The sequence below is a fragment of the Brassica napus genome, chromosome A10 (assembly GCF_020379485.1).
Source record: "Brassica napus cultivar Da-Ae chromosome A10, Da-Ae, whole genome shotgun sequence".
NCBI lineage: Eukaryota > Viridiplantae > Streptophyta > Magnoliopsida > Brassicales > Brassicaceae > Brassica > Brassica napus.
Genome location: NC_063443.1, coordinates 2,836,341 through 2,858,768, shown reverse-complemented (window position 1 = coordinate 2,858,768; position 22,428 = coordinate 2,836,341). Strand labels below are relative to the sequence as shown.

The 22,428-nt window shown below is 38.3% G+C and overlaps 6 protein-coding genes and 1 non-coding gene across 8 annotated transcripts; 3 read left to right on the top strand and 4 right to left on the bottom strand.

The window, feature by feature from the left end:
* Positions 1–289: 289 nt before the first annotated feature.
* On the top strand, positions 290–2,398 carry LOC106427079 (glycerol-3-phosphate acyltransferase 1-like). The gene is made up of 2 exons (XM_013867810.3): positions 290–1,258; positions 1,356–2,398. Exons 1-2 carry the CDS (start codon positions 404–406, stop codon positions 2,214–2,216), a joined length of 1,716 nt encoding a protein of 571 aa, XP_013723264.2. The 5' UTR covers positions 290–403; the 3' UTR covers positions 2,217–2,398.
* Positions 2,399–2,528: 130 nt separating this feature from the next.
* LOC106427080 lies at positions 2,529–3,856 on the bottom strand. Its single transcript, XM_013867811.3, has 4 exons — positions 3,635–3,856; positions 3,353–3,552; positions 2,833–3,251; positions 2,529–2,739 (listed from the first exon to the last, which is right to left on the bottom strand). The coding sequence occupies exons 1-4, from the start codon at positions 3,789–3,791 to the stop codon at positions 2,700–2,702; spliced, it is 816 nt and encodes a 271-aa protein (XP_013723265.2). The 5' UTR covers positions 3,792–3,856; the 3' UTR covers positions 2,529–2,699.
* A 130-nt stretch (positions 3,857–3,986) lies between these two features.
* LOC106427021 lies at positions 3,987–5,595 on the top strand. The gene is made up of 4 exons (XM_013867756.3): positions 3,987–4,104; positions 4,228–4,326; positions 4,657–4,729; positions 5,216–5,595. Exons 1-4 carry the CDS (start codon positions 4,008–4,010, stop codon positions 5,226–5,228), a joined length of 282 nt encoding a protein of 93 aa, XP_013723210.2. The 5' UTR covers positions 3,987–4,007; the 3' UTR covers positions 5,229–5,595.
* A 291-nt stretch (positions 5,596–5,886) lies between these two features.
* Positions 5,887–16,813, bottom strand: LOC106427070 (callose synthase 7). Its single transcript, XM_048743493.1, has 41 exons — positions 16,374–16,813; positions 16,124–16,224; positions 15,821–15,912; positions 15,649–15,736; positions 15,437–15,547; positions 15,196–15,348; positions 15,019–15,108; positions 14,832–14,923; positions 14,620–14,743; positions 13,888–14,022; positions 13,728–13,804; positions 13,554–13,644; positions 13,267–13,389; positions 13,073–13,190; positions 12,596–12,980; positions 12,408–12,468; positions 12,145–12,226; positions 12,017–12,066; positions 11,868–11,954; positions 11,599–11,703; positions 11,410–11,504; positions 11,235–11,316; positions 10,992–11,155; positions 10,748–10,871; positions 10,544–10,647; positions 10,270–10,378; positions 10,032–10,183; positions 9,826–9,935; positions 9,629–9,748; positions 9,476–9,541; positions 9,134–9,311; positions 8,945–9,056; positions 8,742–8,864; positions 8,547–8,665; positions 8,347–8,430; positions 8,068–8,180; positions 7,761–7,990; positions 6,850–7,647; positions 6,717–6,767; positions 6,433–6,618; positions 5,887–6,349 (listed from the first exon to the last, which is right to left on the bottom strand). Exons 1-41 carry the CDS (start codon positions 16,603–16,605, stop codon positions 6,101–6,103), a joined length of 5,766 nt encoding a protein of 1,921 aa, XP_048599450.1. The 5' UTR covers positions 16,606–16,813; the 3' UTR covers positions 5,887–6,100.
* Positions 16,814–17,070: 257 nt separating this feature from the next.
* TRNAI-AAU lies at positions 17,071–17,144 on the bottom strand. Its single transcript has one exon. It is a non-coding gene; the product is annotated as a tRNA-Ile (tRNA).
* Positions 17,145–18,012: 868 nt separating this feature from the next.
* Positions 18,013–18,945, top strand: LOC106427015. Its single transcript, XM_013867750.3, has one exon. The coding sequence runs from the start codon at positions 18,515–18,517 to the stop codon at positions 18,776–18,778; it is 264 nt and encodes an 87-aa protein (XP_013723204.2). The 5' UTR covers positions 18,013–18,514; the 3' UTR covers positions 18,779–18,945.
* LOC106427014 (probable sugar phosphate/phosphate translocator At1g06470) lies at positions 18,922–22,194 on the bottom strand. 2 transcript variants are annotated; one of them, XM_013867749.3, is made up of 12 exons: positions 21,849–22,194; positions 21,353–21,789; positions 21,094–21,263; positions 20,842–20,927; positions 20,682–20,731; positions 20,382–20,449; positions 20,143–20,243; positions 20,014–20,026; positions 19,724–19,908; positions 19,501–19,587; positions 19,300–19,394; positions 18,922–19,168 (listed from the first exon to the last, which is right to left on the bottom strand). In XM_013867749.3, exons 2-12 carry the CDS (start codon positions 21,628–21,630, stop codon positions 19,051–19,053), a joined length of 1,251 nt encoding a protein of 416 aa, XP_013723203.2. In that variant the 5' UTR covers positions 21,631–21,789; positions 21,849–22,194; the 3' UTR covers positions 18,922–19,050. The 2 variants fall into 2 exon arrangements, with proteins under 2 accessions (XP_013723203.2, XP_013723202.2); XM_013867748.3 differs by having other exon boundaries at positions 21,353–21,770; positions 21,849–22,192.
* Positions 22,195–22,428: the final 234 nt, after the last annotated feature.

Below are 22,428 nucleotides of genomic sequence, written 5' to 3'. Positions count from 1 at the left end.
GCAAAAGCAATAGCAGTGAAAATCATGTGATGCATGACTGCAACAACACTATAATGTATTGCTACATTCGTTAGATTTATGTATGCAAATAGCCAAATACAGGTAGAAAATTAGAATCATCAACATTCAACCACAACTTCTTGGAAACGAATACAAACACGTACTAAATTTAATTCATAGACGTTGTGGCGTACAGTTAATGCAAGATGTGTGTGTTAACCAAAAATTTTAAAAAGGCAAAAATTAAATTAAATTAAAAAAGGGTCAACCTTCACACCACCTCTGCTCTCGCCTATCATCACTCACTCACTATATATAAATCTCCTCTGGAAACCTCTTTGTCCTCTTCAACACATTAACTCATCTTTCTTTCCTTCCTTCTCTCTCTCTATAAGCCTTAGCTATGGTGTTTCCAGAGCTTCTAGTGATTCTTGCAGAATGGGTTCTTTACCGTCTTCTTGCTAACTCATGTTACAGAGCTGCAAGAAAGCTTAGAGGCTATGGTTTCCAGCTTAAAAACTTCTTAAACCTCTCCAAATCACAATCTCAACACAACACTTCTCATCTTCTTAATAATCAACAACAACAACAACAACAAAACCAAGAAAATCAAGATTCTATAAACCCTCTCTTCCCAAGCATTACAAAGTATGAAAACAGAACATGCTCTGTGTCTCCTGATGACACCTTGGTCTGTGACATCGATGGTGTTCTTTTAAGACAGCTTTCGAGCAAACACTTCCACGCTTTCTTCCCTTACTTCATGCTCGTAGCCTTCGAAGGAGGATCGATCATCAGAGCGATCATTCTCTTGATCTCTTGTTCTTTCCTCTGGGCACTGCCGCAAGAAACCAAACTCAAAGTCCTCACTTTCATAACATTCTCTGGTCTTAAAGTCAAAGACATGGACAACGTTTCCAGGTCGGTTCTACCCAAGTTCTTCCTCGAGAGCTTGAACCTCCAGGTTTACAACGTCTGGTCTCGAACTGAATACTCCAAAGTCGTGTTCACCACCTTGCCTCAAGTGATGGTGGGGAGGTTTTTGAGAGAGCATCTCAACGCTGATGATGTGATTGGGACTAAACTGCAAGAGATAGAAGTTATGGGGAGGAAAGTCTACACCGGCTTAACTTCAGGATCTCTCGTGAAACATAGAGCAGCCAAAGACTACTTTGATAACAATAACAAGAAGAAGCCTGTACTTGGTATTGGAACCTCTTCAAGCGTTCAAGATCACACCTTCATCTCCATTTGCAAAGTAACTTTCTTCTTTCTTTACGTTTTCATTACTTCTAAGTTTCATACAAAAAAGTAGTTACTAACTTTTCAGTTTTCTTCTACGTTTCTCCTCACAGGAAGCTTACGTTTGTAATGAAGAAGACTCTATGAACACTCTGCCTAGAGAAAGATACCCAAAGCCATTGATATTCCATGACGGGAGATTAGCTTTCTTGCCGACACCATCAGCTACACTCGCTATGTTCACATGGCTCCCTATCGGTTTCTTCCTAGCTGTCTTCAGGATCTTGATAGGAGTCTTGCTTCCTTACCACGTAGCCAACTTCTTGGCTGCTATCTCCGGTGTTAGGATCACTTTTAAGACGCATAACTTGTATAACGGCCCTCCGGAGAAAGGTAAGAGTGGGGTCTTGTATGTATGCAACCATAGGACCCTTCTTGATCCTGTCTTTCTCACCACTTCTCTCGGCAAGCCCTTGACCGCGGTTACTTACAGCCTAAGCAAGTTCTCCGAGCTCATTGCGCCTCTCAAGACAGTTAGTCTCAAGAGAGACAGGAAGAAAGACGGCGAGGCTATGCATAGACTGCTGAGCAAAGGAGACTTAGTGGTTTGTCCTGAAGGGACCACTTGTAGAGAGCCTTATCTGCTGAGATTCAGTCCTTTGTTCGCTGAGTTGACTGAGGACATTGTTCCGGTGGCTGTGGATGCTAGAGTGAGCATGTTCTACGGGACGACCGCGAGTGGGCTCAAGTGTTTAGACCCTATCTTCTTTCTGATGAACCCTAGGCCGGTTTATTGTATTGAGATTTTGAAGAAGTTGCCTAAAGAGATGACTTGTGCTGGAGGTAAGTCAAGCTTTGAAGTTGCAAATTTCATACAGGGAGAACTTGCTAGAGTTTTGGGGTTTGAGTGCACTAATCTCACAAGGAAGGATAAGTACTTGGTTCTTGCTGGGAATGAAGGCATTGTCAAATAAAAATAATCAGTTTTTTTTTTTTGGTTTTGTTTAATAGTTAAGTGTCATTTCAGGACTTAGATGTTTAAATTCTATATGGTTGATTCGTTGGCATCATTTCACTTTTTATCATCTTTTTTCTTTCTCAGGACAACTGATATGTAATGGGAATGTTTTGGTTATACATAGTCTTTGTTTCTTGATTTGTTTAGTCCAGAACCTCTACCTGTCGCTTTAATGCTATCAATTTTGTTACTAAAACATCTGAAAATCATTGCATAGTTTGGTATCTGTAGTTAATTCATATATTAAATTCTATCTGCAAGGGAGATATGTCATGAATGTTTATGTTCCTATGTTCTATAAATATATATATCACATCAAAATTCAATGTACCAAACTTGGAAGATATTTAATATTCACATCACACCAAGATAATGTCCATAGACCTGAATGAGTATAGAAATGCTACACTGTTCATACCAAGAAGAGGAGCTTGAGGCACTAACTGATGTTTGCTTCTTTGCAAATGATACTTGCAATCCTACACAAGCAAACACAATAAAACTTCATGTACTAAGTAATACTAGAGTGATTAGGAGTTAAAAACTTAGTGATGTTCCGAGTGTGTTATTACCTTTCCCTCACACAACGAATCTCTTCAAGAATTTCTGATGTTTGCTGAACCTTTAGATTCTTGGGTTTATCTTCATGACTAAGCACCAACGACGCAACATTCACAACAGTGACAAGCTCATCCTCGATTCTGCAAAGTTTCTGGTCTAGATTCTCCAGGAAAGACTCATAAGAAGACACTTCACTGAAGATGTTACCAGTTAAAGCCTCTTCCAGTACAGTTTCTTGGTGTTCCTCAAAGTTGTTTTCAATAAGTTGACTTTCCTGAGAACCCAAGTCAGTTTGGTCATTCTCATGCCCTTCTTCAGTAGATTCAGGCTTTGGAGATACAATGTGAACTCCATCTGAAGTCCTCTCTCTATCTACTTCCAGATCTAAAGATATGTTCCCAATCAGCTGTGTTTCTTTGACAGATATTGCCTGAAACCAAACCAAGCTTTCTCAAACACATGTTTCACAGACAATTAAAACACAATAAACTCAAAACTGAACTAGGATTGTTGAGAATTCTCTCACTGTACCTCGTTGAGTTTTGAAGAAAGGGTATCAAGCAACTCGATACGAGCTTTGGCCTTGTCCAAAGCTTGCATGACTTTCTTCTTCTGGAGAAGCAACTCTCTTGCGTCATTCTCTTTACCCGTCTGAACATGAAGAGAAGCTTGTCTACGTAGATTCTCTGCAGCCTCAGATAATCTCAAGAGTCTCAACCTATTACTATTTGCTTTGGACCAACAACAAAGACAACATCAAACAGGGCACTACTCATTCCAAATAAGAGGGAGATTAGCAGATAAAGGTCAGACCTTTAGCACGAGTGGACTCTGCCTCCGCGTGAAGCTGATCGAGCTGGGAGCGGAGAAGCTCGGAATTCGCGGTGGAAGCGAAGCACTTGAGGGACGTCGGAATCCGTCTAGACCGGGCAACCACCAACGGAGCTCCGACGACGCTCGTCGTCACCATCTTTGATTGTCTTCTTATTACAAAGCGCACACGCGCGTGGATAAAGAGAACACAAGATAGAGATGAGAACCCGGTTTAGTCCCACATAACCGGAATTAACTAACTGGTTACACTAAACCGGTTTACGTAACTTTAAGAAATCCAGTTTGTCCCAAAAACCGAAATGCTACACTAAACCGGTTTACGTAAACCTGGTCGGAAGTCGGAACTAATCCAATGGTCAAAAAGACAGACAATTCCAGCTTTGATGTCTCCTTGTCTAATTTTGATTTCTCTATTCGGTACTTGAGACTCTGGATCTCGAATCTCTTAGGTGCTTTTTGTTATATGATCTGTATCACGTTTTTGCGTGGTAAATTTTGAAACTTGGACTATGTGTGTTTCCGATCATTGAAGGCCAGATTTGTAATCTCCTGTCTGTGTTTTTTGGTTGTAGGAAGTGGATCAGATATGAACTGGGTTCAACGAAAAATCTACCTTTACAATGTCACGTTCGGGCTCTACATGCTTGATTGGTGGGAACGATACCTCTTCAGTATCCTTTTTCTCCCTCTCTCTGCTTGAGTCGTTCTCTTGAGAGATATTGCTTTGAGAATGATGATACTCTTCGATCGTTAGGAAGATATGCAAGTTTTGATTTTTAAACATAAATAAATAAATGGTTCCAATTGCCACTGAGTTTCTTTCACTCGTGTTGTTGTCTTAAAACAAATGTCTCTGTTCATTCTTATGATGGCATTAAAGAGTTTTTTTCTTTGCTGAATAGTGTTTTTGAGATTAACTTGATACATTCTAGAATTTTTTCCAAGGACATGAGATCTCTGCTTTTGCATCTTCTTTGGCTTTCCTCAACTCTTCTTTTCAGATGGTTTGGTGGTAGTCTTGATGTGGTTCGTAGCATACAATGGTACACGCTACTTTTCTGAACTCTTCAAGAGGTAACAACTCTTACTTCAAAGTTATGCACAGCCCACCACCTCTATGTTGTTTAGTCTGCTTAGCGCTTCCTGTAGGCTATCTTCATAACCTTTGCTCTTATGGTTTATATTAGTGGATTTCAAAGAACGTGTGTTGAATTGCACTATGTTTTGTCACCTCAGTTTGAAATTGTTTTCTCATGCTTCGTAGTTTATGTCTCCCCCGGGATTTTGCAGTACAGAAAGATTACTCCAGCACTGCCTCTTCATTCTCTTTCTCTTATGCATTTAGTTGGGGGTGGAGATATATACTTCATACCATAAGCTTACTCCTTTGAGTGGGGCTGAGAAGTCTTTAGTTTACTTGCTGCTTGATATCCAAAGCTTTGGACGCTGATTCTTTACAAATTTAAGCTGTTCTGAGAATCATTTTGACGGTCTTTCTTGTTAAATTTCTATTTGCAGTCAGTCACAGCTTAGGTACACTCTTTTATCTTTGTATTACAGGCATTTGACATGAAAGCAATGTCTTGTTTCTCGTGCGCGGTAGAGCATGAAAAGTCTGGAACCACCTAAGGCTTACCACGTTTGGTTTCAATTTCTCAGACGTATACCAACAAAACCTCCATGCTGCTTCACCTCCCTTTTCGGCTTTCTGTTAGCTTTCCTCCAAAGTTCGACATCACCTAGGACTGTTCAAATTGTCTATGTGTCATTTGTTACCATGCTTTTGGAGTTCATAGAACTTATTTACAGACACATTAGATTCCAAGTCTTTTTGTTGTATTCCCAATCTCTTTTGAGACATAGCCAAACCAATACTACAATGATTGTGGTGTTTTTTTTTTACTCTCCGACTAGTAAATACTACTTATCATTCTTCATCACTTCGATACCAAAACACGAGACATAGGTTTCAGACAAGGCCGATAGCTTTTCCAAATTTTTAATGGTGGCATGAAAGACCTTATTCTCCAACGGCTGCATCAATGATTACGCTCTTTTCCAGAGACTGTTCTCTTCAGAGGAACCTCAATGCAGGCACCTACCTACTAAAAGATGTATCTAACAGATGCAACGGACACATACACCTACTTAAACGCATGTACATACCGACAATGAAGGAGGTCTCGTTGGAGCTTCGTTTTCTAACTTTCTCAACACTTAGCTTTCGAGTGTATATGTAAGATGATGTCCCTCTTAGAATACACAGGACCAAAAAGTAATTTCAATGAACAACATTTTTCTATAATCTTAAAGACCGAATCAATATACTAACAACAACAACTGAATAAAAAGAATGAAGATCAAAGAATACGAAGGTGTCTACTTGGAAGTGGAAGGTGTCTCTTTGTCTTTCTGTCTACTTGGAGATGGAAGGTGTCTCTCTGTCTACTTGGAGGGGGCAGGTGTCTCTTTGTCTTTCTTTCCAGCGAGGATCATAGAGATCTGGAGACCGCGACTGAAAGCTTGGTTAAACAGGAGTCTGGTTTGGAACTCAGACACAAATGGGAACCAAGATAAGACAGCAATGGGTGTGAAAATCGAAAGCCCCATTATGTAGTCGTACGCCCTCCCTAACTCTTTAATCGAGTCCCAGAATCCTAGTCCCTTAAGCACACCACGCAGCGCTTGCCCGATCTTCAGAAACCATTAGTCAAACTTTATTCTCATCAAAGAAAACAAGACTTTTGTGCAGTTAAGAAAGTTGTGTGGTAACTTACAAGAAGAATGGCCCAGCCGGTAGGCAAGAAAGCGAGGAATGAAGCGCATACATCTGCAATGGTGAGGCCGCAGACTACAAATAATACAGTCATGACTGACAAGAAACCGAGGAAGAGAAGCGCCTTGAGAATCCTGAACATAACCTGAAAATCTGTACCGAATTTCCTTCTTCCCATCGATACCATCTGTCAGATGATTAAACAAAACAACCATCAATGTGAGAAGTGGAAACCAACCCACTGTGTTAAACTATCTCTGAATACAGATTGTTTCGCAGCCTTACCTTTAGGACGAGGAGAACTGCCAACAAGACTCCCCAAGAGAGTCCATAAACCTTACAGAAGAAAGGTTTCAAAGTTATCCAAAGATAAAAGCGGGAAGCATCATGACAAAGAGAAGAAAGAACATTATCATACCAGAATTGTTGTGTCGCGGTGAGCTACGTTGAGGTGGTACACAATTCCATACTGGTAAAGGAGGAAACGCAGTGCGAGAAGTATCTCGAGAACCCTTCCTCTTAAATTTGTGTGCTTGAGATGTTCTTGCTCTGATTCCCACCATGATTCCCAACTTTTTTCAACGACGATTCCAATGCCACCACGGTTCCCCATCCATCTTTTCCAGTCAGTCCAGTCGTCCACCGTCTTTTGCCACTCAAATCCAGATGGGTTGAATATAAACGGAGCAAACAACCAAGAAGTCACTAGGAACCACATTGAAAATGTGATGTATATATAAAGACTCGAGCTACGGTACGAATTTCCATATACTTGATAAACTATCAGTAGCATGACCAACTCCAGTCCCTTGACAAAGTGGCTTCTCGAGTATAGTCTATAGTTATCCGCAAACTTGGCATGGAAAACAACAAATCCACGACCAGTTGCTCTGTACTTAGAACCTCCATGCAAAATCGTCCTCCCAAAGTAATGAGCTTTTGTTCCCAGCTGAAACGTGAAGAAAACAGAGGCAAGCTGAAGCTGCATTATAATGAAATCTCCCAAGGCCTTGCGGAACCCTTTTTCTAGGCCAATCTCCATAACCATTGGTAGAACCATCAGAAAACCTAACTGGAAAACTGATTGAGCTGCTAGCGCCTCCTCAAGAGCTTTGGATTGATGCACAATTGCACTTTGCAGAATCTCCTTTTCCAATCCACTCAATACCAGATAAAGACGCCCATATAGGAACACATATACTGTGAGAACCGTTATCTGAAACACAGAAAAGACGAATGCTTTTTACTCGTCTGAACAATCCAAGAAAAGACATGCTTTCTACAAGTGGAAGAGGAAGTAACTATCATTGAATGAGGAATTAGGCATACCATACTACTGAAATAGAAACCAACAGTGGTGAAGTAGAAGGAGAGCATCCTGTAAAAATCAAACCGGCGTCCAAGTCTGTAAACGTCACGACTTAGTGTTTGTTCTCCATTACCATTCGCAACTTTGGCTTCGAAAACCGAAACCTGATTCATCCCTACGTCACGCCCTTTCCCTGCTTGGATATACTCGTGATGTGTGATATAACCCCCACGAAGAGTTGAATTGTATCCTGTTTGTTACCATATTTAGCCATCACAAAAAAAGAGGAAGAAAGTTTAACGTTTGTCAACAAGGACCATTCTTTACCTGCAAAGATATCTTCGCTTAAGTTTATTATCTTTGAAGCCTTGCTAATGCCTCCCCTTGTGATGTGGAAGATTCTATCAAATATATCAGGATGGCCATAATGGAAACGTACCCTGTAAAAGAAAAGTGAGTTAGTTGTATGAAACAAAAAGATTTAGTTCTAAGATAATATATAAGATTCGACGATGCAGAGACTGCTGCTACTTTTGAAGTCAGATTTGAGGCTGCAAAAGGACGGGTAGCAAGGATTTTTCCCCTAGTGAAAAGATATGAGAATACCTCAGAGGATTAGCCAGAACACGTTGGCCAATGGTAACGAAACTCGTTTCTTGATTTGACATGAACCAAGCAAGTGATGAAACACTGTGGAGTAAGGGAAATCAGACAAGAAAGATTAAAAAAGAACAGTGCAATAGTGCCAAAAATGTGGAGACATGCATTAACATCAAGAACGACCAAAGGTATAAAGAATATTATACCTTCCAGTAAAAATGTGTTCACGAAGACCCAAAATTGTAGGATTCCTCTTGCCACGACGACCTTCATCAAATTCTTGTAGCACATTTCTCATTTTGAAAGTCTCTTCAAAGTAGTTGTCCTGAAATGGGAAAAAGGAATGAGACAACAAAGTTTGAATCAACAAACTGGTTGAGGTATAGAGAGACGAAAGCTACCTGGTTCATGTCTATGGTCTGAAGTGCTTCACCCCGAGTGAAAATGATGGCATGGTTCTGATTCTCAGGTTTTCCTTCGCCTATTTCAGTAGGATTGCCGGGAAGTTTGATACGATAAATTTCCTAAAAAAATAAAGAACAACATTCAGGTAAGGCCTAATTATGTAATAAATTATCAACCAACAAATTGGCTTGTTATATACCTCATCTAATTTGTTACATCCTTTGAGCAGCACGGAGTAGAATACTTTCTGTGATTTTTTATTGATTGTCTCCTCCCTTTCATCTATGTATGCAACACGCAAGGATGGATACCTAAAAATAGCGTAAAATTAAAACTAAGCTAGAAGAAGAAGAAGGTTTTGATTTCAAAACAGTGACAACTTTCTTACTTTAGCATGAGCTGTAAAATGTTATTGTAACAACTTCGATCCCTGCCGTCACTTGACTTTTTCTGGTTCCCATATACCTGGCATGACACGACATATGTGAATTTCAGATCTGCAAGAGCTCGTGCGCGGTTCATAAACTCGTCATATGATGCTGAGGGAAGGTAGCCACTATGGGCAGCTGCAAGATGAAAAAGTAGTTCTTAAAACAGTTTTTTTTTTCTCTCAAGCAACATTTAACTTTCCAGAAATTTCCTTTGACAACTACTAAATAAAGTAGTAGTGACGCATACACAGGCAGAAAAGGCAAACAATAAAATCTGTAAGTTTGGAGGAAATACAAACCATATTCTGTGTATTCCTGGAAACATTGAAGTTCGAGGGCCATTCTGTAGTACATCATTCCCCTAACTAGCAATAGTAAAGATTTTCAACACATTAGCGATCGCATACCGCATACATACAAGTAAAAACTCCTACAACATTCTGATAGTATACCTGTCCTTGAAAGGGTCTGGCCTCTATAAGATACCCATTCCCGGAGTTGATCTGTCTTGTCTTTCTCAGAAAAAATTCGCTTCGGATCATTAACACGTTCGGAAAAATTCGACCATTCCTCTGTATTACAAAACATTTTCATTGGGTAAATTTCAAACTTGCTATAAAGACGTACAGAACACCAGATAGGCGCTCACCAGGATATATTCTCTGTAGGTAGAACAAAATAGATATTCCATCTTCGTTTTCCTTGTTCAGTTCTTCCTCTGAATAGAGAACATCTTCTTTGTAGTAAGGAGTTAAGACACTAGACACAAATGTGAAAAACAAACGTTACTTGGTTCCATGAACCACCTGAGAAACGGAAGATAAAGCAGACATAGACCTTGTCTAAAATATGTACCTAAATGATAGCATGTCACGAACTCGAGGAGCATCTGGCATATTCATGAACAAGGAATTTGCAAAGAATGTCATACGACGACGAGCTTCCAAACTTTGAGGGATATTGATTGCCGACTCTTTAACAGTCACAAGTAACAAAAGCCTTACAACCTACAAAGTAAGATTGAATGAATGAATGAGATCCAAAGGCAGAAGACATGGCTGATTGTTCACATTATAGACAGAAAAAATTATACCTTTTCTCTCCAAGAGTCGTTCTGACCACCAAGATTTATCTTTTCAAACCTTTGTTCTTTCTTTTCGTTTTCAATATCACCACTCTGATAATGAGCCCTCTCAAGGATTCTGCAGGTATAAAGAGAGCATGTTACCTGAATATTTCATAGTGAAGTTTTTTGAGCTTACACCTTATGGATTGTTTTAAGAACTAGAGAAAAAGAAGTAACAGAACAGCTTTTCTTGCATAGAAAAAATGAGGCAAACTTTCACATATGAACGATCAAGACTTACTCGTGACCCTTAACCATAACATCCTGCGTGATGATTTCAATAATATCTTGGAGAACATTGATTATCTGAGACTTGTAAGTTTCATCTTCTCCGTAATCACTTAGCTGTCAGCACGACTACATTTTATTAAGGAGAATAATAAACACATAAAAAGAAAAGTAAGTATTGGTATTGAAGGAGAGAAGAAAAATATCTTCACGTTACCAGGATTTTTAAGAACTTCTCTAGCTTATCACTGAGCAAAGGCATACCAGTCATCCGGAATGCACTTAAGAATCTATGTTGTTGAATGCTATCATCAATTTCAAAACAAATCTCCCTTACAATCCTATATAAATTGGGAGACAGTAGTGGTACATAGTTAGTACTCAGCCAGTCTGTAATAGGTTCAAAATGTATCAATGATGTTGGGTACAATCTAATACTGACGGGATAAAGAAATTCGTACCTTTTATCAGATTCATCTTCAAGAAGACCATATATTACGTCCCTCATCGATTCATAGGCTTCAACCACTGCGTAATACATATAGTATTCACTTTTAATCTTCTTGAATAATTCAGCGTCCTCTTTTCCCTTGAAATCTTTAGCCATGTCCAATGCTATGGGAATCTGACACCAAAAGAGTACAGTTCATCAAGAAGAGAGAAGGGATGGGGCAAAACTGTTACAGAGAGATCTGTATTAATACTTTGCTAGCAAGCAAGAAAGGAGGCCACTGCACAACAGTAACATCTCCAGACGACGAAGGTACAAGTAGCAAATCTCTTTCCCTATACACCAAAGAAGCAAAGAACACAAGTATATTTATGAACTAAACTTAGGAGATCAGTATGATGAGTATATTATAGAAAAAGTCCTAAAACCTGTCGCTGATCAGATCCTCATCCCGCATCGTATATATGAACTTATTCCACATCTGTGAGAACCTCGCAATGTCATTTTCGTCCACTTGTTCGTCCTGCATTACTCAAATGTTACATTTGTCACCCATTAAAATGAACATACTTGGCGTATACTTTCTTCTCACTTAAATTTATATGTATGATTAATACCAAGTGCTTTCTCTTTGCACGGCCTGGAGGTGATGGTGTAAGCTTAGAACAGAAAGCAGAGGGAACAAATCTAAATCTGGACCGCAACATTCCAAGTGTACGTATCTGCATATAAAAAATTGAAAAACTAACTAAAACAAATTTGCAGAATGTTGGGTTTTAACTTAGGAAATTAGAAAAATGTCGTCATAATAGCAGACAAGTTTTTTGGTTTATAGTTTTTGCATACTAACAAAGTAAAAAGAAAAAGAAAAAGAAAAAAAAATTACCTCCCCAAGATGACTGAAAGCTCCATAAATCCCACCAAATATAGTGGAGAATATGGCATACCATATTTGCGTATCCATAAAATAAACCTAAACATGAATCAAGTTATTAGAACTACTCTTACCAATTTAATTAGTACAAAATTACTCACCAAGACAATCGGACCCCATATGGAGATAATGACACCAATGTTATGAGTGGCTGCATGTTATCAACATTGTTTAGAATTAATAGAAGTTAATAGCAGTAAATAATCATACTACGAGTAAGGATCACTACCATTTGGAAAGAACTCATGCCATTGATAATTTACGCCACTCATATCCCAAATTAACTTCGTTGGCTTGACAAGCGGTAATATCTGTCCAGGCAACATCAATAAATGTACATGTAATAATAACTGCAGCAAAAAGGTGCTTGTAGAAATTTTAGATGATAGCTCGGACTAAGTGAAAGATTAGGAAAGTAAGTGTGGGTGTTATAAATGGTAAACATTCATTAGTAGGAAATAAATATGAGTTATAAATGTGAAGCTAAATCACCTCCACATAGAAGCTGAAAGCGAGCTTGCTAAGTAACAGCATGACCCAAAAGAATGTATACCTATGAATTAAAAACAAAATTAATGATGGAAGCATAAAAAGCTGAAACCTATGTTACCATGCCATGTGCGGTGTCCAACAATGAAAAATAATGTATTCACAGAAATGGATAACATCATATTTCTTACTTGAAAAGTGCAAACATCTCTTCATGCATTCCTCTGCCAACATACAACTTTGGCTGAGCCCACCACATGATAAGCGTGACAATCCGCATATTTGATCGTTCCATGATTCTCCGCAGAGGTGGAAGTAAGAAAAACACAGCAGCCAAGATATTTGGAGAGACATATAACGCAATAGCATAGTTGTATAATGTCTGGTGAGGCCAACTCTGAACCCAACTACTGAAGAACTTAATTAGTCCAGTTGGATTCTGCACCGACTTCGAATACGCAATTGGCAGTATGATGGCCCACATGGCTGCCATTAAAAATTTTGTAATAAACCGCAGAATCTGAGAAAACTTCAGGCTCTTCCAAGCACCAAAACTAAGAATTACATCCAATGTCGCTGCATTTCATATAAGAACAAATGAGTAAGCCAATATGGTATAAATACTCATCAAATGGACGATGTCAAACTGAAACTGAATTACAAGTTACCTTGTAGAAGATTGAGAAAAGCTGAAGTAATGAAAATGGTCAAGACATTGAAAAATACATCCTCCTCGAATATCGCAAGAATAGATCCTGACGGGCTCCATGCAACTATCATCATAGTCTGAAAAAATAGAATTACTACATATAGATTATCGAACAGGGCAGGAGGAGAGTGAGACTTTTAATTTAAATCCTACTTGTAGAGACAACACAAGGAACATCCACATTCGGTCGAAGCTTCGATAGAGATTCCAAAACGTACGAGCTTCAACAAAATTAGTTTTCGGTTTCCTTTTTCCATGAGGAATTTGTTCACGTCTCTGCAATAAGAAATTAAATTGGTAACGTTCATAATGGAAAGGAAATAAAAAAATAATCGGATTAAAACAAGATGGATAGTCGAAGCAAGTAAGCATCCAAGGAATATTAAAGATAAAGATCAAAAGTTAAGTCCTTATGCAGTATTAATAAGCAAAATTAACACCTCATTTGGATGTTGTGCAATCTCATCAGAGTGGATGAAAAAGTCTGCCTCAGGTTTCATCGGCCAACCCAGCCTAAAACACCTCTTATCCCTAAAACGTTAAATTGAGTCGGCTCAGATGACAACACTTGACTTAACATATAAAACCAGATCGAGTTGATTTAACTAACTCACCAAAAGTACTCGTTCAGATCATCATAGTTTCTCCATTTTGAATGGCTTGCCTTCCCCATTTTGTTTCTCCTGACTTCCTATAACCCAAAATGACCTGGTCTTCTTAGTGAACTAATACGTGAGGGAAAAAAAAGAAAACCTAGAACAGAAAATTACATACCTTGCGTAAGACCTGGTAGATTGGCGTTATAACATTCCTTAAGAATGCCTCATCGTCAGGTGCACCTGCTTCATATGTGTCCCCAGTTACAGGGTATACATTGGAAAACAGAATTCCATGGACTTCATCCGCCATCTTCACAAGAAGATTTTTTCAAAGAAAAAACACATGGTTACACAAAAACTTATATAATAACAGTATAAAAACAAGATTTTTCCCTTATAGAAAATCAGGTAAACATTTCACATACGGAAGCATCATCACAACACTTCGCAACATTTTTGTATATAGATTATCACCAACCAAATCACAGAAAATAATAAGACGACTAACTAGATACACATTTAAACGGTGTGCGCGTTGTCATTTGCTTCATCTAGAGAAATTTATTGTTCTTGTTTCCTTGAACTCAATACTTACCCAATAAAAAAGAACGTATGTGATTATATTTCTGTAGTTGGTCACCTCAACGAAAAATTCTTACTAAATTGAAATCACCAAGAGAATGTTAGTGCCCAATCTTTAATCCGCATGTTGGATCCCAAGGCATTAGTAATTTATAGAGGTCGACATAAAGTTTCCTTTCAAAAATTTCATAAGAAACAAAAGCATAGTAGGCAAAACCAAAAACTAGCATTTCGTTGATATCTTAATTGAAATGGGAACTTGAGTTCAAAGTTCATCACAGAAACACACGAGGAAAAAATGATCGCTGAGCTAAAAACAACCTACCTTGTGGAATATGTAGCAGAGGCATTCAGGCATGAAGCGGATATTCGATGCTTCACCCCATATGAGAAGATAAAGGCCAATGTACACAAGGCTCAGCTGTTGTTCATTGCAACCTGGAGGAAACCTGCCAACAGAAAAACCATCCACCAATAGAAACACAAGATTCGTAGTAGCGTTAAGAACTTTATTTATCTAAGAGATCATTACGATACCTGAGATATGATTCACACCGCAAATACTTGCACCATGACCTGTAATTCTTGAAATACTTGTCCATCAACTTCCTCACGGTGCTAGGCTTTAGCTAAATTTCATTTGAAGTTAGTAACTTGTATGTACTAAACTCTTCAAAACGGAAGCTTTGTAGAGTACAAATTTTTTTTAGAGTACAAAATTTACCTCGTCATAGTTCTCGAGATCCCTCTTACGCACATCAACGTTGGCAAGTAGCAGTATGAGATGCTCCCTCTGATTAGCTACATTTCCTCTCTTTAACCAAGAAAAATAGGAAGCTTAATCATGACACTGCTCATCAAATAAAAAAGATTACAAAAATAGCAAGAAAGAAAATGATACCTGAAAACCAAAAACCAAAGCCAGCCACTCGAGAATATCATTGAAAGATCTGGTTTCTTCCCTTTCCACTTGGTCAGGATTAGTCGAGGATGAATGGAGTTTTGGCCGAGGAAGATTTTCCACATTAGAGACGGCACGAACTGCCACCTTAATCTACATTTTAATGGAAAACATCGGTAAGAGCTCAGAGTGGCTAAAATGATGGACAGCTGAAGTAAGAAAAGTTTGCACATGCAGCAACCTCAGGGAGCTCCATTATAGCAGTTTTTGCCCCTCCAGCGTCCAAAGGAAGAATGTTGTAGTGTTCATAGTGATCCTTCTTTCTTTCAACTTCTTTAGCATATCTGTGGGTCTACATACCAACAACAGTAAGAAAAAAAAAGTCAAGTGCCACGATTACCCTCTTCAGGATGATAATCTAACTAAAAGGATGTAGGTGGAACACTAAAAGACCTTTTCGTCTATTCTTGCTGGAGGAACCACAGTCTTAAGAACATCATACAAGACACTCGCCATCTGGTAAAGCTTAGCCATCTCCTCCCTACAATGACAAAATCGACAGAATTAGAAGACAAGATTTTTCTGTCATGTAAACGATTACAAAATGTTAGGAAGTTATCCTCACGGTGTCTTTCTCCCTTCTCCTTTTTGTATATTTTCCTCATAGAACCTCTGGTAGTAGTTCTGAATTTCTTTCGGATCACTCGTTGGTTCCTCCTAAACAACATACAAAACTACATTAACTACTTTCTCAAGGTACGAACAAGATGTAGGAGTTCACGAAATAAAATCACATCCAGAATGTTGAACTACTAACTCAAACTACTAAAAAAGCTATCAAACACAAAAACTAAACATTAAACAAGCATTGATTTATCTGTATACTCCATTATTACATCAAAGAAAAACAGCATTGCCATTAATATACCTTTTCTAATTTGTGGAGTAGATAGGTTTTGAATTGACGAACACCTCGTCCACTTGATGTTGGATCCATTCTATGAGCCTTCTCAAACGCGTGGAAACGACCTAGTAAGATTAAGTGTAAAGCAAGATGAGAAACTTTAACATTGTCATCCTCCACAAAAGTCACAATGCTTCTCAAAATCCATCACTATAGATAACAAAACTATAAAAACTCCTAACTGATCAAATGAGTAAAAAGAGAGAATCATTACAGAGGTAAGCAACCCTAGGGTTCTGATCCTCAATCTCATTAGCCACTCGAAGAACAGGAGCAATGGACGCGAGAGAAGACGGCACGAGCTCGCTATCAATGACGTTCTCGTCTTCGTTAGGATGATCAATCATCATGGTCCCAGCTCGCGTCATCCTCCGGGAAAGAGAACGAACAGGTTGCATCTGCGGCGGCCTCCCATCCTCGCCTCTTCCTCCACTGGTACTCGCCATAACAGACCCTCTTCTTCTCCGAAGATACTCGACGAATCGATGATTGCGACACTTGCCATCTTTTATATGTGCAGAGGAAAGGAGATGAGCTGAACAGAGATCGGATTCGTTGAGTGGGGTTTAGGGATTGCGATTGCTCTACGAGGAAGAAAGGAATGCGAAAGAGGAACTTTTTAGCTGTGACTTTTCTATTAAATAAGTATAGACGAAAAGCAAAGCGATGACTAGGTTTTGTTTTACCAACGGCTATGAAGGAATTTAGACTACGTGATGTTTTACGTGTTCACCAATTAACAACGTGCCGTTATAATATTCTACCAATTGGACGACTTTTAGTTGGGCCAACTACTGGCCCATGGGGTTTTCAGCCAAAGATTCGTATATCAAGCAAAAATTAACTTTTGGGTGATTCTCGTTGGGCATTAAAAAGAAGCAGAAATAATGTTTAGGATTAAAAATACCTAATGGCCCATGCAGGTTTCGAACCTGCGACCTTCGCGTTATTAGCACGACGCTCTAACCAACTGAGCTAATGGGCCTTCTTGCTGATTGCAAATCATGTAACTTATTGAACTAATAACTTTCCTTGTAAGTTTTTTTTTATTTTAACTCTTGGCTTGTCATGTGAAAGTGAAAGTGACACTCATTTGAGTGCTTACCCTTTTTTTTTCATATCGTAGATCGTGAAATCATGATGATACGCAGCATGCTTTGTTGTTTTAATGCCAAATTGATTACAAAACTATTCTATAAGTTGTATACTACATCCAGTTGTTTAGTAGTGGTCCTAGTAATCTGAAGACCTAATCCTGAATATCTTGAAAAATGAATTTTCATCCCTCGAGTCAGATGTTTATGGACAAATCAACTTTCTTAATGTTACCAAAAAATATCATCTTTCTTAATATTCGAGTGTGTTTCAACTACTTTTGACTTTTCTGACCCATTATTGCGTGCGGCGCGACTAAAATTCGTGTCGACAAGTAAAGATTAGCATGGTGGAACTCGTGAATATTTGTCTATATATCTATGTGTCGGGCCAATACAAAACTAAGTTGATAAAGGCTATACTCTAAGATACTAGTATATGTTGTAGTCACATATATACTAAGTTAATTAAGGAAGATAGGTACTTTAGTGTTTTAAAAATTGATCATCCCAACCTAAAAGAATACACATATGAGAACTGACAAGATTAAGTATGATTAATTACATAACTTTCGAGTTTCGATTGATTAAAAGAAGAGAACGGCTCTATATATAATGTCACAAATTGTTGATAGAGACGAGATGGTCCCTTTCATCATCAAGAAAGTAAAGTAGACAAATAAAATTGAGCTGTCTTGCATCAAAAATAAAATATATGTATTGGGGCTTTACAAAACATATATAGTTCTTTACGACACTACATCATTACGTAGTTAGAATCTAATCTATTCAATCAGAAATATACATGTAGAATATATTCGTTAACTTATGTCACTATATAACGGTTCATATGAAAAGTGTGACAAATGTAGGAATGTGAGAGAAAGGACCGTTGTTACATTGTTTCAGTGGGCCGCTCTGTAAAAAAAGCAAAACTGCTAGACCGTTGTTCTCTTAACTAAAATAATATTTAGTGACGAAAAGCCTTTGCTGTAAAATTCCTAAACTACCCCTCACTCCCTTCTTCCAACCTTTCGCCAGCTAATGTTTTTCCCTTTCCGAAGAAAAAGGTCAAGAGGATCTCATTCCTTACTTACTCCCACTTTACAATAATACCCTCTCCTTTAACCTATTCACCAGACTGCCACCCGTCTCCTCTTCTGTATAAGAATGCACTGTGACATGAGGACATGATGACTCTGTCGTGAAGAGACTAAGAGAGAGAGAGAGAGAGAGAGAGAGAGAGAGAGAGAGACAAAGGATGGGAGTGATTAAGAGGTGGACGTCTGTGAAGAAGAAGAAGCAGCAGAAAGAGGAGATTGAAGCGACGGCCAAAGAAACACATACTTGGAGGCGACTAAGGGGTATGTTTTCATCGTCGCCGTCGTTTAAGTGGAAACGAGTAGAGATACTGCATACGGAGATAGTGGACGGAGTGGTTTACAACGTGATGTATGTAGTCGAAGCTGTTGTTCTCGTTTCGACTCTCTGTTTCTTCTACCTCTGTTGTGGATGCCACATCTGATCTCATGTTTTTTTCACATTCTCTCAATTCCATTATTCTTTTGTATTCATGCTCCTCTTCATTCTTCTCTTAGTATGTTGTTTAGCTTTAGTCTCAATTTTACACAGTAAGCTTATAATGTAATCTGATGTTATGTAGTTCTATAGAATAAACTTGAATTCATTTGACTTGCGAATCTCTGATGTTTCCACAGCAAAAAGGAAGATAACTCAGTTTAATGAGATCGTTTATAAAGAGTTACCAGAGATTCTGATGCAACACAAAAAAATTGCTCAAGGCCCATTTTCTTGATCATCCGTCTCATCAAGAATCACATATTTTCCGGTTTGACTTGGAGCTTGTAGCTGCTTATCATCTTCTGTCTTGTGCCCCTTTTGTAGTTTATCATATCTGGGAACACATCAAAGCGATTATGAGATTATATTTATTCATCAGTATATCAAACGTTACAAAGAAGTTATCAAAGGGGCACAGAAGTAATCAAAAGTTCCTTCTCCAGGAGGAGAAGAATAACTACTTACTTGTACCAGTTGAACAAACTGACACCAACCATGATAATCATCAGACCAAAACCTTTCAGCCACGTAAATTCGTCGTGGAAGTAAAACACTGCAACCTGTACGCACCGAGTAGAAGAACAACAACGAAGATATTTACATCCCTCATTTGATTCTGCATTCATCAAATACTCAACAGTTGCACTGACACAATATAGCAATTACCACTATGGTGACAGCCTCTTTAACGACGCCTGCTATTGTGACGGTTACGGCACTGGTCACCGAAACAAGAACATACTCTGTTAACACCTGAAACAAAATACTAACTAGTGAGCATGGAGGAACGATCGGATACTAATCTAGATCTTCAAAAGCTGGTTCAACTTCCACTTATCAAGGCAAGTTCATTCTTACATAAAACTATAAATTGTTAGCAAATGCCTACCATGAAAAAAGCTAGTGCTCCACCAAAAAGCATCAAGAAACAAGTTCGAGCAAAATGCTCTCCATTATCGAAGTATCTGTTCTCTCTAAATTCACTCCATGGATCCAGAAGGAGAGAAAGAAGACCAGTCACTATAGCCATCACTGGTGCCACGCAACTCATAAATGTGAATGGATTTTTCAGGCCTAGATGAACAGAAAAGTATAGGTTAATTTTATGTATTTTGACTTTTAAGAATTAACAACGTATATTATTTACAAAAAAAAAAAAACACCAAGAGCAGAACTCACCATACGTTTCTTTCTACTTATCGTGTTGTCGTCAGGATGCACCCAAAATAGTGGAACACAAAATCATTAATATATAAAGATCCAATGCATAGTTTAGAAACAATTAGAAACTGATACTAAATAACATACCTGCAAAAGAACTTGGGTCATACACCAACGAAAACCAGACATGACAGCAGCAAGCATGACAAAAACGAAACCCCAAAACTCAAATTCTGTCTCCTTTGCAACTGGATGCAAATGAATACAAATTAACAGTTTGGTTAGTGAGACATGTGGATGGGGATATTGTCGCATACAGGAAGACAAAAATTGGCTAAGGTTGAAAAATGGAGTAACGCATTATAGATGTTTGGAGAAAAATATACCTGATAACAACACTCCGGCTGAGATAACTGAAATAATGCCAAAAAGTTTCAGGCTTGGAGACTCCAGCCTTACAAGAGAAACTGTGTCAGAATAACACAACAAACAAAAATGATGGAAAATGCAGCATAACATCAGTGTGATGATTGATAAAAAAGGATGTGTATTCAAAGTGAATAATGTAAACGAAAGTAGTGTTAGGTTTTATCTAGAGCAACAGAGTCTATCACTGATAAATTTTTTAAGTACAGACTCTCATGCATGGTCTAGAGAACAAGAATGATAAGGTATGAATAAAGCACCTGAAGGCAAAAGCAAACAAAAGAAGAAATATTGGGGCTGCTGATTTGCACTGCAAAATGAAAAAAAACGTGAAAATTTCATCAGACACGTCTCGGCTTCTTTCATCCACAAATCCCTAACACGTTGCATAGGCCTACAATATAAAATAAAACAACTAACCATTGTTGCAAACGTAACCGATATGAAGACAAGTGACTCGTTACTTAGGTTTATATCCAAAGCAGTTGCAAGTGCTGTTGGTACAACTGTGAAAGGGAAGTCCATGTTGGTCATCAGTTCATAGAAACTCAATATAATCAACTTCTAAGAACCGGAAAAGCTAAATCACGTAGAAAGTAATGGCTAAGGGAATGCTCATTAGCAAGGAAACAAAAAAGAAAGGAGTTCACTACATAGTTTTAGTTAGTATACCTCTAATGAAATAGTCTCTCCATGACATGGTAACATCAGGTTGAAATCTTCCCGACCAGTACCACGTTATCATCTTTGACAAAACCGCTTGAATAGAAAAATGAATGGTATTCATTAACAAGGGAGCAGGAAACTTCCCCAAATCATCTCCTAAGAGAGTTTTGTTGTACCTAGAAAATTAAGCAAACAAATTAAATTCTAGCTATAAGAAAAAATAAAACAAGAGAAGGCTAAGGGATAGTCACAAAGACATACTTACAGAGTCAAAAATGTGCTGAAAGTGTACCATACAAGTATAAAGAATAGTGTTTTTAGGATGTCGGCTGGAGAGATAGCATCTTTGGAGGGTGTAGGCAACGTTTGGAGGGTGTTAGCACCGGAACTGTAACCAACATCAAAACTGCTGGAGCGGTTTGTCTCCTTGCAGGTTTCGTTTTCAATATCAAACGGCTCTAAAACCTGTTCTCTGTCTACATCTCCCTGACTAGATATAACTTCAAGTGTGCCACCACCGCGTAGATGCACTCTTTGCTCCATCAATAATCCAAACTCAACAGCCAACCTTTTTGGCTACCATTCACAGAGCATACAATCTAGTACACACGGCCTTTATCTACCCATGCGGTGGAAAGCTTCTATGCCTTGGAATCTCAAGGAAGAAATATTTATCTTTGACTCTGTTCCAATCATATACTCCTACTTAAAAAAAAAAATCAAGAATCTGAATCGGGATTGAGCTAAAGAAAAAAACTCACAGATTCGAATTGGAAGATGAAACGGGAAGAGGGGGAGAAATCGGGCGTGGATGGATCGGATCGGAGCGTGGGAGGTGAGCTGCTGGATCGGTTGATTTGGAGTCGCAAGCGAAGATGATGGAGCTTGGTGCAATTTTACGAAAACATTTGCCCGCTTGGACTCTGTGACAATGCAATTTGCGTTTCCTTTGCAGATTGTGTAAACAATTACGGGTTGTGGACTTTTCGAAATAAATATCAAAAGGCAAATTCGTTCATTCTGTTTCGACTTGGACTTGGAGTTTTTATCGATAATCGAAATTTGTCATTCTATCATTTCAAAACTTTCATCCCATTCCTGGTTTGGTTTCAGCTCGTTTTGAATATTAATTTTAATTGTTTTGCCTTTTGATTCTATATTTCTAGCTAAGTCTGACTGGCAATTATTTTAGCCTTGATTCCATTTAAATCTGTTCATCATAGTGATAGAAAATTTATACTCCCTCTTTTGAAAAAAAAAATCCATGTTTTAAAAAAATAATTAGACAATTATTTCAAATAATTTTTTTTAAAAAGTTTTTGTCACAAAACAGCTTTCAAT

Bases quoted from the DNA above. Each gene is read 5' to 3' on its own strand.
- LOC106427014 (XM_013867749.3), bottom strand. From the start codon at position 21,630: ATGGAGCAAAGAGTGCATCTACGCGGTGGTGGCACACTTGAAGTTATA. The intron at 20,732-20,841 runs GTTAGTTGTTTT...TTCATTTTGCAG, and splicing joins CGGTTACGTTTGCAACAATG to TGCAAATCAGCAGCCCCAAT. The intron at 19,169-19,299 runs GTAAGTAGTTAT...ATGTGTTCCCAG, and splicing joins AGTTTGTTCAACTGGTACAA to ATATGATAAACTACAAAAGG.
- LOC106427080 (XM_013867811.3), bottom strand. From the start codon at position 3,791: ATGGTGACGACGAGCGTCGTCGGAGCTCCGTTGGTGGTTGCCCGGTCT. The intron at 3,553-3,634 runs GTCTGACCTTTA...GTTGGTCCAAAG, and splicing joins AGAGTCCACTCGTGCTAAAG to CAAATAGTAATAGGTTGAGA. The intron at 2,740-2,832 runs GTAATAACACAC...TTGCTTGTGTAG, and splicing joins ATTCGTTGTGTGAGGGAAAG to GATTGCAAGTATCATTTGCA.
- LOC106427021 (XM_013867756.3), top strand. From the start codon at position 4,008: ATGGTCAAAAAGACAGACAATTCCAGCTTTGATGTCTCCTTGTCTAAT. The intron at 4,105-4,227 runs GTGCTTTTTGTT...TTTTGGTTGTAG, and splicing joins CTGGATCTCGAATCTCTTAG to GAAGTGGATCAGATATGAAC. The intron at 4,327-4,656 runs GTATCCTTTTTC...TCTTCTTTTCAG, and splicing joins GTGGGAACGATACCTCTTCA to ATGGTTTGGTGGTAGTCTTG.
- LOC106427015 (XM_013867750.3), top strand. From the start codon at position 18,515: ATGGGAGTGATTAAGAGGTGGACGTCTGTGAAGAAGAAGAAGCAGCAG.
- LOC106427079 (XM_013867810.3), top strand. From the start codon at position 404: ATGGTGTTTCCAGAGCTTCTAGTGATTCTTGCAGAATGGGTTCTTTAC. The intron at 1,259-1,355 runs GTAACTTTCTTC...TTCTCCTCACAG, and splicing joins CCTTCATCTCCATTTGCAAA to GAAGCTTACGTTTGTAATGA.
- LOC106427070 (XM_048743493.1), bottom strand. From the start codon at position 16,605: ATGGCGAGTACCAGTGGAGGAAGAGGCGAGGATGGGAGGCCGCCGCAG. The intron at 15,913-16,123 runs GTATATTAATGG...TATGTTGTTTAG, and splicing joins TACTCCACAAATTAGAAAAG to GAGGAACCAACGAGTGATCC. The intron at 8,666-8,741 runs GTAGCTTTCGTC...TTCCCATTTCAG, and splicing joins AGACCATAGACATGAACCAG to GACAACTACTTTGAAGAGAC.